Genomic DNA, 12,563 nt, shown 5'->3' with positions numbered 1-12,563 from the left:
CTAACTCCTCTGTATCCCCTTGGATTAGTATGTCATCAATATAGTGGGTTAACTCTAGACCTGGTGGCAACGATAGTGCATCTAGGACTATGCAACCATCCCTGTGGCAACTGTGTAAACGTGTACTGCCTTCCCTGCCACGTAAATGCAAATTGCTCCCAAAATTCCTCTTTTAATGCTATTGTAAAGAAGGCATTTGCTAAATCTATCACTGCATACCATTTTCCTTTTCTATTTTGTATGTTCTCAATTAAAGTTACAATGTCGGGGACTGCAGCATGCAACGGGGGTGTAACCTTATTCAATTGACGGTAATCTACTGTCATCCGCCAGGATCCATCAGATTTCTTCACTGGCCATACTGGATTATTCCATTTGGTAGTAACTGGGACAATAAACCCTACCTCTTGTAATTCCTGTATTGTTTGCGTAATTTCTGCAATACTACCAGGAATCCGATATTGCTTTTGTGCAACTAATTGAGTGGCGGCTGGTATGGTGAGAGGCTCATCAACAATTTTTCCCACTAATACTGCGTGAATATTATAAGTGGAAATATACTTCAAACGCCGGGGAACTGCGGGAGACGTTCCAAATTGCCAACTTCCCCCATCAATAGTAAGTTTTAAACCTCTCAGAATATCCATACCAATTATATATTCTGGCACTGGCGTAATCATTACAGCATACTTTTGGAGCTGTAAATCCCCAATTTGCATAGCCAATTGTGTTTCCACTGCAGGAATACTCTTCCCCCCTAGTCCTACAATATTACACTTTGGTCCTTTAAATTTAGAAGGGTTACCAGCTATAATCGTTGCTTCTGCTCCGGTATCTATCAAAGCTCGTACTTGTTGAAAATTTCCCGGACTCCATTGTATTACAACATCAATATAGGGACGCGGATCAATTTTTACATTGCATCCCCGTACTAGTCAATCCTCTCTAAGCGGATTGGTTTCTGCTTTAGATGGGGGCAGAGTAGTAGTAGATGGAAGTGTCATTCTCTGCAGGAGAGTACGGACCTCATGATACAAATCTGAATAGTCCGGACCCTCCACAGGTGGGGCTGAAGGAAGTTTTTCTTTTCCCACTGTCCGGGTTTTCCGAACCGGTTTCATCCCTCTCTTATCCAATCCTAATTTTTTATATTGCTGCCATAACTCTCCAGTGGGAATTCCATCTATTTTCTCCCGAGCCACCCCCGCTTGTAGTAGAGCGGCAAACATATCCTTACGAGATACTCGCTCTACCTCTGAACCTTGCCCCTTCGGCCCTTCCCCAATTCTCTGCCCCTCATTATTTTTCCTATCTGTCAGCTTCAGACTCCAATCCCCCAAATCTCCTAATTGCTCGATTTTATCCATAATGCCCTCCAACGGGTTATCTGTTTCATTCATCAACAGTGTCAAAATAACTTGTTTATACATTGGAGGAGACCCTTTAATTACTTTGTTTCTAATTGCCGCTGACATAGGCACTTGGGTAAGTGTATCCATCTGTCCTGTGACAATACACACTTTCATTGCCTCTTCCTTTAATCGCTGGATACAATCTTTCAAAGTATACCAAGGCTTGTCATCCCCAGGCCAATCTGATTCTAAAGGGTACTTTCTACGACACCCTGTTCCCACTAACTCAATCAGAGTAGTAGCCTCTGACCCATTCCCATCAGGCATTGCTAAACTATGTTCCCGAAATGCACTTTGAATTATAGCATCTCGCGATAAAGGTATAAATTTCAAACAGTCCTCATTGTCCATCCGTATCCCCATTGCCCCAGTATCATGCAGCCTTACACACCAAGCAATAAGGGATTCATTTGGACGCTGCTGGAATTGCTGCATGATATTGAGAATTTCTTGTTGCGTATAGTCTTCTGCTAAATCCATGCGCACTGGTGCTGCCCCACCCAACTGTGCTCGTCGCCGAATTATCGGCTTCATTTCCGGAGCAGCACTTTCCTCACCCCCTGACTCACTCTCGGGTGTGGAAGACCAGATATCCCCATCCCACGTCTCAGGATCCCATCCGTTAGGATTCTGTGTGGCAATAGCCATCACCTTTGCAACCTTTACCTTACTCACACGCCCTCTCCTTTTCCGATACTTATACTGCGCTACTCGCACCGCCGCCCGCTCAGCAATTTGCTGGTACCACGTACACTTATCCATCATTAATTTGCCCTGACACTGTGACATTACCAATTCGCTTTTCAATGTCAGAATCTCAGCCTGTGATTCCAACAGCTTCTGTTGTAATAACAGATTCTGCTGGTGCATCAGGCGATATGCTGACAACAAAATCCACCCTCTCCGACCCACAGTTCTTAACTCTTTCCCTTTAACCACAGGGGCATTTTGTAAACATTTCAACACATCCTCACACATTCCCTCTCCTAAACATACCTCCCAATTCTCACTCAACCCCGTATCTGTCGCCCATTCTGTTGCCAATGCCTGATATGGGTATTTATCCCATCCAGGAATCGCAAACAGCTGCGGAAGCTGTGCCTGCACAGCCTCCTGATGAGATTTGCTCTTCTTCCCTTTCTTCAACATATTCACAAAACAATAAAACAAGTATATATTCACAAATGTAATCACCGTAACAACAATGTGATATCCTGCCGACTACGCCAAATTGTAACACTAGGGGGCGCTGTGCTTATGACAACACAAAAGCCACCAGACACAATATGCGGTATATCGCTTTTATTGGTGATACATATGTGAACACATACACCAAGATACTTACAGCACCTGCAATTCAGTCAGCATCTGGGAAGACCACCAGGGAAGCACTAGCTCTTCCTCAGAGATTGCAGGGACATCACTGAACCAGGCGTCCCTTATGTTCAGGCAAGCTTCTAAAGAAGGTCAGTGTTCCACCCTCTTTTATAGTGTGAAACAGAGGTGCCTTTCCCAGACTTGCACAAGCTGGCATCCCTTAAACAACCAGCCTGTTTCCCATAACAGAGAATAACTCTCCCAGACCTGCACAGGTTGAAGGTGCCTTTCCTAGAGGTGAAGGTGCCTTTCCCAGAGGTGCTGGCATCCCTTAAACAACTAGCCTGTTTCCCTGTTTCCCATAACAGAGAATATCAACACATAATTACAGCCAAAACATTCCACTCATTCCATCCCCAGCTGACCTTCAATCCTAGGTATTACACTCCTCCTTTGTCCGCGAAATGTCTGTGGGCATTCCCTTCCCTGTGGTAAATGAGGATGAGCCCAGGACTGAGATGCTCGAGGTCCTGGACTATCCTTCGCCACCTAAAGAGTCATCCACTGCTCTCTGCATAATGTCCTCAAGGAGACATTGCTGAGGAACTGGATGAAACCTTTATCTAATCCCACCATCCCCAAGTACTACTACTACTACTATTTAGCATTTCTATAGCGCTACAAGGCGTACGCAGCGCTGCACAAACATAGAAGAAAGACAGTCCCAGCTCAAAGAGCTTACAATCTAATAGACAAAAAATAAAGTAAGCAATCAAATCAATTAATGTGTACAGGAAGGAGGAGAGGAGGGTAGGTGGAGGCGAGTGGTTACGAGTCAAAAGCAATGTTAAAGAGGTGGGCTTTCAGTCTAGATTTAAAGGTGGCCAAGGATGGGGCAAGACGTATGGGCTCAGGAAGTTTATTCCAGGCGTAGGGTGCAGCGAGACAGAAGGCGCGAAGTCTGGAGTTGGCAGTAGTGGAGAAGGGAACAGATAAGAAGGATTTATCCATGGAGCGGAGTGCACGGGAAGGGGTGTAGGGAAGGACGAGTGTGGAGAGATACTGGGGAGCAGCAGAGTGAGTACATTTATAGGTTAGCAGAAGAAGTTTGAACAGGATGCGAAAACGGATAGGGAGCCAGTGAAGCGACTTGAGGAGAAGGGGTAGTATGAGTAAAGCGACCCTGGCGGAAGACGAGACGGGCAGCAGAGTTTTGAACCGATTGGAGAGGGGAGAGGTGACTAAGTTGGAGGCCAGCAAGAAGCAGATTGCAGTAGTCTAAACGAGAGGTGACAAGGGTGTGGATGAGGGTTTTGGTAGAGTGTTCGGAAAGAAAGGGGCGGATTTTACGGATGTTGTAAAGAAAGAAACGACAGGTCTTGGCAATCTGCTGGATATGAACAGAGAAGGAGAGAGAAGAGTCAAAGATGACCCCAAGGTTTCGAGCTGAGGAGACAGGGAGAATGAGAGAGCCATCAACAGAAATAGAAAATGGGGGGAGTGGGGAGGTGGGTTTGGGGGGGAAAATGAGAAGCTCGGTTTTGGTCATGTTTAATTTCAGGTGGCGTTGAGACATCCAGACAGCAATGTCAGACAAGCACGCTGAAACTATGGTTTGGATGCAAGGTGAGATATCAGGGGTAGAAAGGTAGATTTGGGAGTCGTCAGCATAGAGATGGTAGGAAAAGCCATGGGATGAGATTAATGAACCAAGGGAAGAAGTGTAGATAGAAAAGAGGAGGGGACCAAGAACAGAACCCTGAGGTACGCCGACAGGCAGAGGGATAGAAGTAGAAGAGGATCCACCAGAGTGAACACTAAAAGTGCGGAGGGAGAGGTAGGAAGAGAACCAGGAAAGGACAGAGCCCTGGAATCCAAGTGAGGACAGGGAATCGAGAAGTATGCTGTGATCGACAGTGTCAAAAGCAGGGGAAGGATCAAGAAGAGTGAGGATGGAATATTGACCTCTGGATTTAGCCAGTAATAGGTCATTGGAGACTTTAGTAAGCGCAGTTTCGGTTGAGTGGAGAGGGCGAAAACCAGATTGTAGTGGGTCAAGAATAGCATGTGAGGAGAGAAAATCAAGGCAGCAGTGGTGAACAGCACGCTCAAGTAATTTGGAGAGAAAAGGGAGGAGGGAGATGGGTCGGTAATTAGAGGGACAAGTAGGGTCGAGTGAAGGCTTCTTAAGGAGAGGTGTGACCACAGCATGAAAGAAAGCAGAGTCCCAATATTGGATCCATGGGGAACCTGAGTTGATGAGGTCACAGTTACCTCGCGACTCTGCGGTTGTGGATTCTGCTCTCAAGAGAGCCAGAAGTACTAGAGATTTCGCCTCGGCGCTCCCGGGGCGAGAAGCTAGGACTTCATACTCTTTTGGGAGGAAGGCCTACCAGTCCTCTATGTTCGTGTCCAAAATTCAGTCCTACCAGCTCTACACAAGCATCCACATGCGGAACAATGTTAAGTAACTGGCGGACTTGGTGGATAAGCTCCCTCCGGAGCATGCCAGGCCTTTTCAGGAGGTGGTCAGGCAGCTGAAGGCATGTCGTAAATTCCTGTCCAGGGGTGCTTATGACTCTTTTGATGTTGCATCCAGATCCGCTGCTCAAGGTATAGTGATGCGCAGACTCTCATGGCTGCGTGCCCCTGACCTGGACAATCGGACCCAGCAGCGGCTTGCGGATGTTCCTTGCCGGGGGGATAATATTTTTGGTGAGAAGGTCGAGCAGGTGGTAGGGCAGCTCCACCAGCAGGAAACCGCCCTCGACAAACTCTCCCATCGGGCGCCTTCAGCATCTGCCTCAACAGGTAGACTTTTTTTCAGGGGCAGGAGGAATGCTCCCTATGCTTATAATAAGCATAGGTACAATCCACCTTCCCAACAGCCTTCTCAGGCTCAGCCCCAGCGCGCTCATTCACGTCAACAGCGTATGCCCAGACAGGCCCCTGCAGCTCCCCAGCAAAAGCAAGGGATGGGATTTTGACTGGCTCCAGCTGAGCATAGCCGCCGTAAACGTACCTGTGCCGGACAATCTACTGGTTGGAGGGAGGTTACCATTTTTTCACCAAAGGTGGCCTCTCATAACCTCCGACCGGTGGGTTCTTCAAATAGTCCGGGTGGGGTACTCCCTCAATTTGATCTCCAGATCTCCAAATTGTCCACCGGGAGCTCAGTCTTTCAGTTTCCAGCACAGGCAGGTACTTGCAGAGGAACTCTCCGCCCTTCTCAGCGCCAGTGCAGTTGAGCCCGTTCCACCAGGGCAAGAAAGGCTGGGATTCTATTCCAGGTACTTCCTTGTGCAAAACGAAACAGGGGGGATGCGTCCCATCCTAGACCTCAGGGCCCTGAACAAATATCTGGTCAGAGAAAAGTTCAGTATGGTTTCCCTCTTCCCATGATTCAGAAAAACGATTGGCTATGCTCTCTGGACTTAAAGGATGCTTACATTCACATTCCGATACTTCCAGCTCACAGGAAGTATATGCGATTCCGTCTGGGAACACAGCACTTTCAGTATTGTGTGCTACCCTTTGGGCTTGCCTCCACGCCCAGGGTGTTTACAAAATGCCTGGTGGTGGTTGCAGCATCGCTACGCAGACTGGGAGTGCATGTGTTCCCTTATCTCGATGATTGGCTGGTGAAGAACACCTCAGAGGCAGGAGCTCTACAGTCCATGCAAATGACCCAAAGTCCCACCTTCTTCCAGTTCAACAACTAGAATTCATAGGAGCTCTGCTGGACTCTCAGACAGCTCGGGCCTATCTTCCCGAGACGAGAGCAGACAACCTTCTGTCTCTCGTTTCCATGGCCAGGGCATCTCAGCAGATCACGGCTCAGCAGATGTTGAGACTTCTTGGCCATATGGCCTCCACAGTTCACATGATGCCCATGGCACACCTGCACATGAGATCTGCTCAATGGACCCTAGCTTCCCAGTGGTATCAAGCTGCGGGGAATCTAGAGGATCTTATCCAGCTGTCCACCGATTTTCACAATTCCCTTCAGTGGTGGACAATTCGATCCAATTTGAACCGGGGACGTCCCTTCCAGATTCCTCAGAAATATTTTGTTTAACTTTATTCCATGTATGATGAAAATTCTTTCAGAGGTGTAGCCATTTTAGTCTGTTGTAACAAAAGCAGTTAGTGCCTTTCTAGACTAACAAATGTATTGAAGCATGAGCTTTGTAGGATCAGAGTTTGCTTTATCAGATACATGACAAGGTGCACTCTGGTCCTTGTATGCTCATACGTCAGTAAATTGGTTCGTCAGAAGTTCTGGATGTTGTTATATTTTCTATGAATAAGTATTAATAAAAATATTTGGGAAAAATGTGTTCATCTATAAGGGTCTACCTGCCTCTGTCATTTATTTATCAAGCAGAAGTTGTCAGCTTCTGTTTACTTAGGGATTCATTGATACATACAGTTTGGCCAGGGATATCTAAACTTTTTCTTGGAACTGTATATGGGAAGGACTTAATTCTTAAGCCTGGTGTTTCCATGGGCCAACTAGGAATGCTACAGTGAAGCAGGCTGTTTAGGCACCAGGATGGTCTGGTCCCGAAATGTTTAGGCGCCAGACAGTGGTACCTAAACATGACATACCCCTCTAGCAGATTGCCAAACAGTTGGGACCAGAGGGCCATGGCAGAGCTGTGCCGCTGCTCTGATAGCTCCCTGTTCAGCAGCTATGACACAGAGGGCTGGGGCAAGGCTAATGTAATCACGGCTGAGAGCCAGTGGCTCAGGTACAGCAGCAACCACAATGGCAAAGAGAGCCCGCTGTTCTGTGGCATAGGGGGCGGGGCCATCTCATTATTCTGCTTCTGCTTCTATTCTGCCACTGTGCGCACACATTCCCCTCTGATATCACCGTTACAGGGTCGGAAATGGCCAATGACTGGGGTGCTGTAGCATTCAGAGCCCCCATGGAGGGAGTCCCCATCACCATTCCACAGTGACATCTCCTGACCAGGTTCAGTGTGAACATGCACTAGGTTTTGGAATCTGGCCTTTGGATTTTCTAGCTGAGGGTTGTCACTGTGATGGCTGGGCGACACTGTAAATGAAAACTTGTACTGCCACTGCCTCTGTCTAGGCCGTCCTCAGCTGAACTGGAAGCTCAGGGCTCAGGAGTAGTCTATTTAGCTAAAATATACTTCTCTTCCCATGTTGACAGGCTGAGCCCACAGTTTGAAACAGAGGTTATGCTGGATGAGGTCAGTGACGCCATTCTGGTGAACATGCTCTGGGAGACTCAAATCTACATCTATCAGCAGCGTGATACGATCCAACGGTTGGTGCAGCTGCTTCTTGGCCCATGAGGCCATTCCTTTAGCAGGTTCTATTTATGATACCTCAGTCAGATGGGTTCCATTTGGAAGGCTTACTAGAGTCCTGGACATCATTTCAGAGGATGCATCCTAAGTGACGTGTACATTTATCATCAAGTGAAGTGCTGCTGCAGCTAGCCAAGTCTCACAGGGCTGCCTTCAAATCCAGTCTTTCTCTAACTTTTAAAATGTAACAGATACCTGCAATTTTATTGTGAGATTTTTCAAATTTTGTGGTGACAAGTGTCCTCTAACAGTGAGGACCTGAATATGCACATGTGACTAAATAATGCTGCTTTATCCAGCTGGATCTTATTTCTCTTACTGATTTCAGGATTCTTTCTTGATGCCTTGTTTTCCTTTGTGGGGATATGAGTTCCTGAAAAATATCACTGTTAGATCCAATTGCTATCAGATTATCTGCTCTTAATAGCTACAGTGTTTCATTTAAAGCTCCACCTCCCCCCAGGCCGTCTTGGGGAAGAGTATTTTAAAGCATTTCTCTTGATAAAAATGTCTAAAAAGAGGCTTTCTATCTCTGCTGTGCTTTTTAGCTCATAACTGCTTGGTTTGCTGACGCATAATGATAATTTTAAACTTGAACAGTCTTCTGAAGTAGAGTTGGAGAGTCAGATACAGTTGTTGGGGAATAAGCAACTGTTAGAGACCTATTTATTAGTAGTGTTAGGTGCCTAAATGTATCTTTTAATGAGTCCTAACAGTGTGACAGTGCATTCCTTGCAAACCTGCACTAATTGCTGTACTGAACACCTAAGGCAGAAATCTCTATTACAGGATGTAGCATAGTAACATAGTAGATGACGGCAGAAAAAGACCTACGCGGTCCATCCAGTCTGCCCAACAAGATAACTCATATGTGCTACTTTTTGTGTATACCTTACCTTGATTTGTATCTGACTTGAATAGGGACATATCTTACATGTAATGCAAGGGTCATCACTCTGCATTAAGGACTAGATTCTATTTATCACACCTAAAAAAAACTCAGCGCCAAAATGAAATATGCCTAGGTGTATTTAAAGTACGCCTAAATTTAGGTGTACCTTATAGAATAAGCTTACATTTCTGTACAGTTTATAGAATACACTGAGTGCCCGTCCGCACAACTAAATTGTCACAGCCAGTTACGCCAAGTAAAACCTTGTACAAATGCTGACACCTAAATTGCGCACAGACCAAGTGTATTCTATAACCACATGCATAGATTTTAGAAATTCCCACGCCCCACCCATTCCACGCCCATGGTCATGCCCCCTTTTCAACTATGCAATTTAGAATTTACACACATGTTATAGAGTATGCTTAAGACAGTTCTGTGCATAAATTCTAATTAATGCCAATTAGTGTCAGTAATTGAGTAAGTGGCAATTATTGGCACTGATTGGCTTGTTAATTAAGTTGCGTGTGCAACTTAAGTCATGCTGTATAGAATCCCGGGGTAAGTGTTAATGTGGCAGACAGGGGCATTGCCAGACACTCTATTTTAGGTGGGCCTGAACCCAAAGTAGATGGACACAGCAACCCCACCCGGGAACCAGGTGTGTCTCAACTCTCTGCCCCACTGTACCTTTTAAAGCCTTCATCTCTTTACTGGCAGCGAGCAGCAACTTATACCTGCTCCCACACAACAGCCTCTAGCCTTTCCCTCTGACCTGGTCATGCTTATGTAGAAACCAGAAGTTGCGGCAGAGGGAAGGCTCGGGACCAGCACGAGCAGCGGGTCTTCCCAGCAAAGAGATGAAAGCCTTAAAAGGTACGGGGAGGGGGATGATGTATAGGGTCAGGGACATGGATTTTGACATCGGAATGCCTGTGGGGAGCAAAGGGAGAGATGCCAGGAGTCTTCAGCTGGCGGGGCTTGTGGGACCCCGCCAGCCACATTCAGAAATGCGCCATTGCTGGGTGGGCCTGTGCCCACCTTTGGCTGTGCTATGGGTGGCAGGTAATATGGCGTCAAAGATGTAGTTATCTGCATTCCATATTGTTTGCCATGCTACTAAAGTATGACAGTGATAATTTCTTTGCGTTAACTGCACGACTCCTTCCTCAAAAGTGCTAGGAATGCTCCGAAAAATTAAAGCATACGTTTCCATATCATCATGCTGATCAATCCATAGACTGGTGGGTTGTGTCCATCTACCAGCAGGTGGAGATAGAGAGCAATCCTTTTGCCTCCCTATATGTGGTCATGTGCTGCCGGAAACTCCTCAGTATGTTCTCTATCTCAGCAGGTGGTGGTCACACACAGCAGCAGCTCTGGCTAGGCCTCCAAGCCTAATTTTTAGGTTTTGTTAAGTGCCTGGGGTTGAGGGCTCTTCTTGAGCAAGTGCAAACCTGGTGGCGCCAGGTCCCTCCTTTCTCCCCCCTCCCGCTGGCTCCGATAAAAAAAAAAAAAAAAATTTTTGGACGTCCTTAAGGGCGTTTATTTCGACGTTTATTTAAACGTTTATTGCAGCTACTCACTGGGACACCAGGTCGTTACAGCTCGGAGCGAGAAGCAGGTAATTTTTACCTTTTTATAGCGGGCAGGGGGTTCCCGATTGATCTCCACGTGGCCTATGGCGTCGGAGGGCGAGGGCGCGAAGAATCGCTCCCGGACCGCGTGTGCGCTTCTAGCGGGGATGCGGGGGTTGTAAGTCTGATTCGCCCTTGGTGGGTGTCAGTTTGGAGGCCGGTCAGTGTCCCGGGTCTTCCTCCGGCGCGGCGGTTTTTCCCGCGATAAATGCCCATCCCCCGCTGCTCGCCTCCGCCATCTTGGCCGGCCACTCTGCTCGGACGGCTTCTTCTTGGGCCGCCCTTGAGCTGGGAGACGTTCATGCCATGGCCGCCCTTGATTTGGGCGACGGCAAAAAAGCGGCTAAAGTTAAGCGCCGTTCTTCCCGCGCGGCTCCTTCGCGGAGTGTCGCGCCGGACGCCATCTTGGATGTGCAGCATGTTGCTCCCCCGCTCTTGCGAGCGCCGGTTGAGGGTGCGTCTAGGGCTGTGGCCCAGGCTGCTGAAATTCACAGTCTGGGGGGGTTTCTCCCCCGAGTTTATTTTGCTGCTGCATCAGGCCTTCCTTATGCAAAACGCTACCCCTTCTCCCTTGTCCGATAACGGGGTTAAGGCCCCCGGAAGTAAACGCCCTGGGGGGAAACCCAGGCCTTAGAGGACGCTGGTTCCTCTGATGTAGATGAGGGCAGCGTATCTGAGTTCTCCCAACGGTCCTTTGGGGATTCCTTGGAGGAGACAGATTCCCGCTCGGATGGAGCGGATGACCCCTCTGCAGCGCGGATCTTTCGCTCAGAGGATTTGCCCAACCTGTTACTGCAGGCCATGAGCATTTTGAAGATTTCCTCGCCAGAGGACGTCTCTCCCTCAGCCCCTGTTGACTCTGCCATTATGCTGGGGACGAAGCGCCCGCCTAGAACCTTCCACGTGCATGATGCCATGCACACCTTAATTTCGGCTCAATGGGATGTCCCGGAAGCGAGCCTCAAAGTGCCTAGGGCTATGTCCCGCCTCTATCCTTTGCCTGAAAGTGAACGTGAGGCCTTTATTTGGCCTACCGTGGATTCTTTAATCACTGCGGTGACTAAGAAAACGGCGTTGCTGGTGGAAGGTGGCACGGCACTAAAGGACGCCCAAGACAGACGATTGGAAGCGGCTTTAAGGTCGTCCTTCGAGGCGGCTGCCTTAAGTTTGCAGGCCTCAGTTTGCGGCTCCTATGTGGCCAGGGCGTGCCTGACGATGGTGCAGCGAGCTTCCCCCTCGGATCCTTCCTTGAGGGCTGACTGGCCGGCCCTGGAATCGGGCTTGGCTTATTTGGCAGACTTACTGTATGATGTCTTGAGAGCCTCGGCTAAAGGCATGGCTCAGACAGTCTCTGCGCGGCGCTGGCTTGGCTGAAACATTGGTCTGCGGACCACGCCTCTAAGTCCCGCCTGGCTAAGTTGCCTTTTAAAGGCAAGCTGCTCTTTGGGTCGAGCTGGACAAAATCGTGACCGATCTCGGCACGTCTAAGGGCAAGAGGTTACCAGAGGTCAGGGCTCGGGCTGGTGCTCGTCCCGGTATCTCCAGAGGACGGTTTTCAGGAAGCCCGTCGGTACCGCTCCGGGCAAGTCGGGCTCCTCTGCCCCTCTTCCTTCAAAAGGAACTTCTCCCCCAGGCAGCATTCCTTTCGCAGAGAACCGCCATCCCGGAGGTACGCCCTCCGGTCCTCCCCCAGGGTCCGTACCCAATGACGGGGTCCTGGTCCATGGCCCAGTGCAGATTGGAGGACGCCTGTCCTCGTTTTTGGTGCGAGTGGACCAGAGTAACTTCAGGACGCTTGGGTGCTGGAAGTCATCAGAGACGGCTACAAGTTAGAGTTCTGCTGACCCTTAAGAGACGGGTTTGTACTCTCTCCCCTGCAAGTCTCCGGTCAAAGCTGTGGCAGTGCAGCAGACCTTGGACAACCTGATACGCCTGGGTGCGGTCGTTCCGGTGCCAGAAA

The 12,563-nt window shown here is 48.5% G+C and overlaps 1 protein-coding gene across 4 annotated transcripts in view; it reads left to right on the top strand.

The window, feature by feature from the left end:
• Window positions 1-8,916, top strand: part of PLA2G6 (phospholipase A2 group VI) — a 207,512-nt gene extending 198,596 nt beyond the window's left edge. For all 4 annotated transcript variants that reach the window (XM_030208256.1, XM_030208274.1, XM_030208248.1 and 1 more), the window contains one exon: window positions 7,915-8,916. In XM_030208256.1, the coding sequence (XP_030064116.1) occupies window positions 7,915-8,059 (145 nt within the window). In that variant the 3' untranslated portion in view covers window positions 8,060-8,916. The remainder of the gene's footprint in view (window positions 1-7,914) is intronic.
• The last annotated feature ends 3,647 nt before the right edge of the window (window positions 8,917-12,563 follow it).

Source organism: Microcaecilia unicolor, chromosome 1 (genome assembly GCF_901765095.1).
Source record: "Microcaecilia unicolor chromosome 1, aMicUni1.1, whole genome shotgun sequence".
Taxonomy (NCBI): Eukaryota; Metazoa; Chordata; class Amphibia; order Gymnophiona; family Siphonopidae; genus Microcaecilia; species Microcaecilia unicolor.
This window is presented reverse-complemented; position numbering and strand designations above follow the sequence as displayed.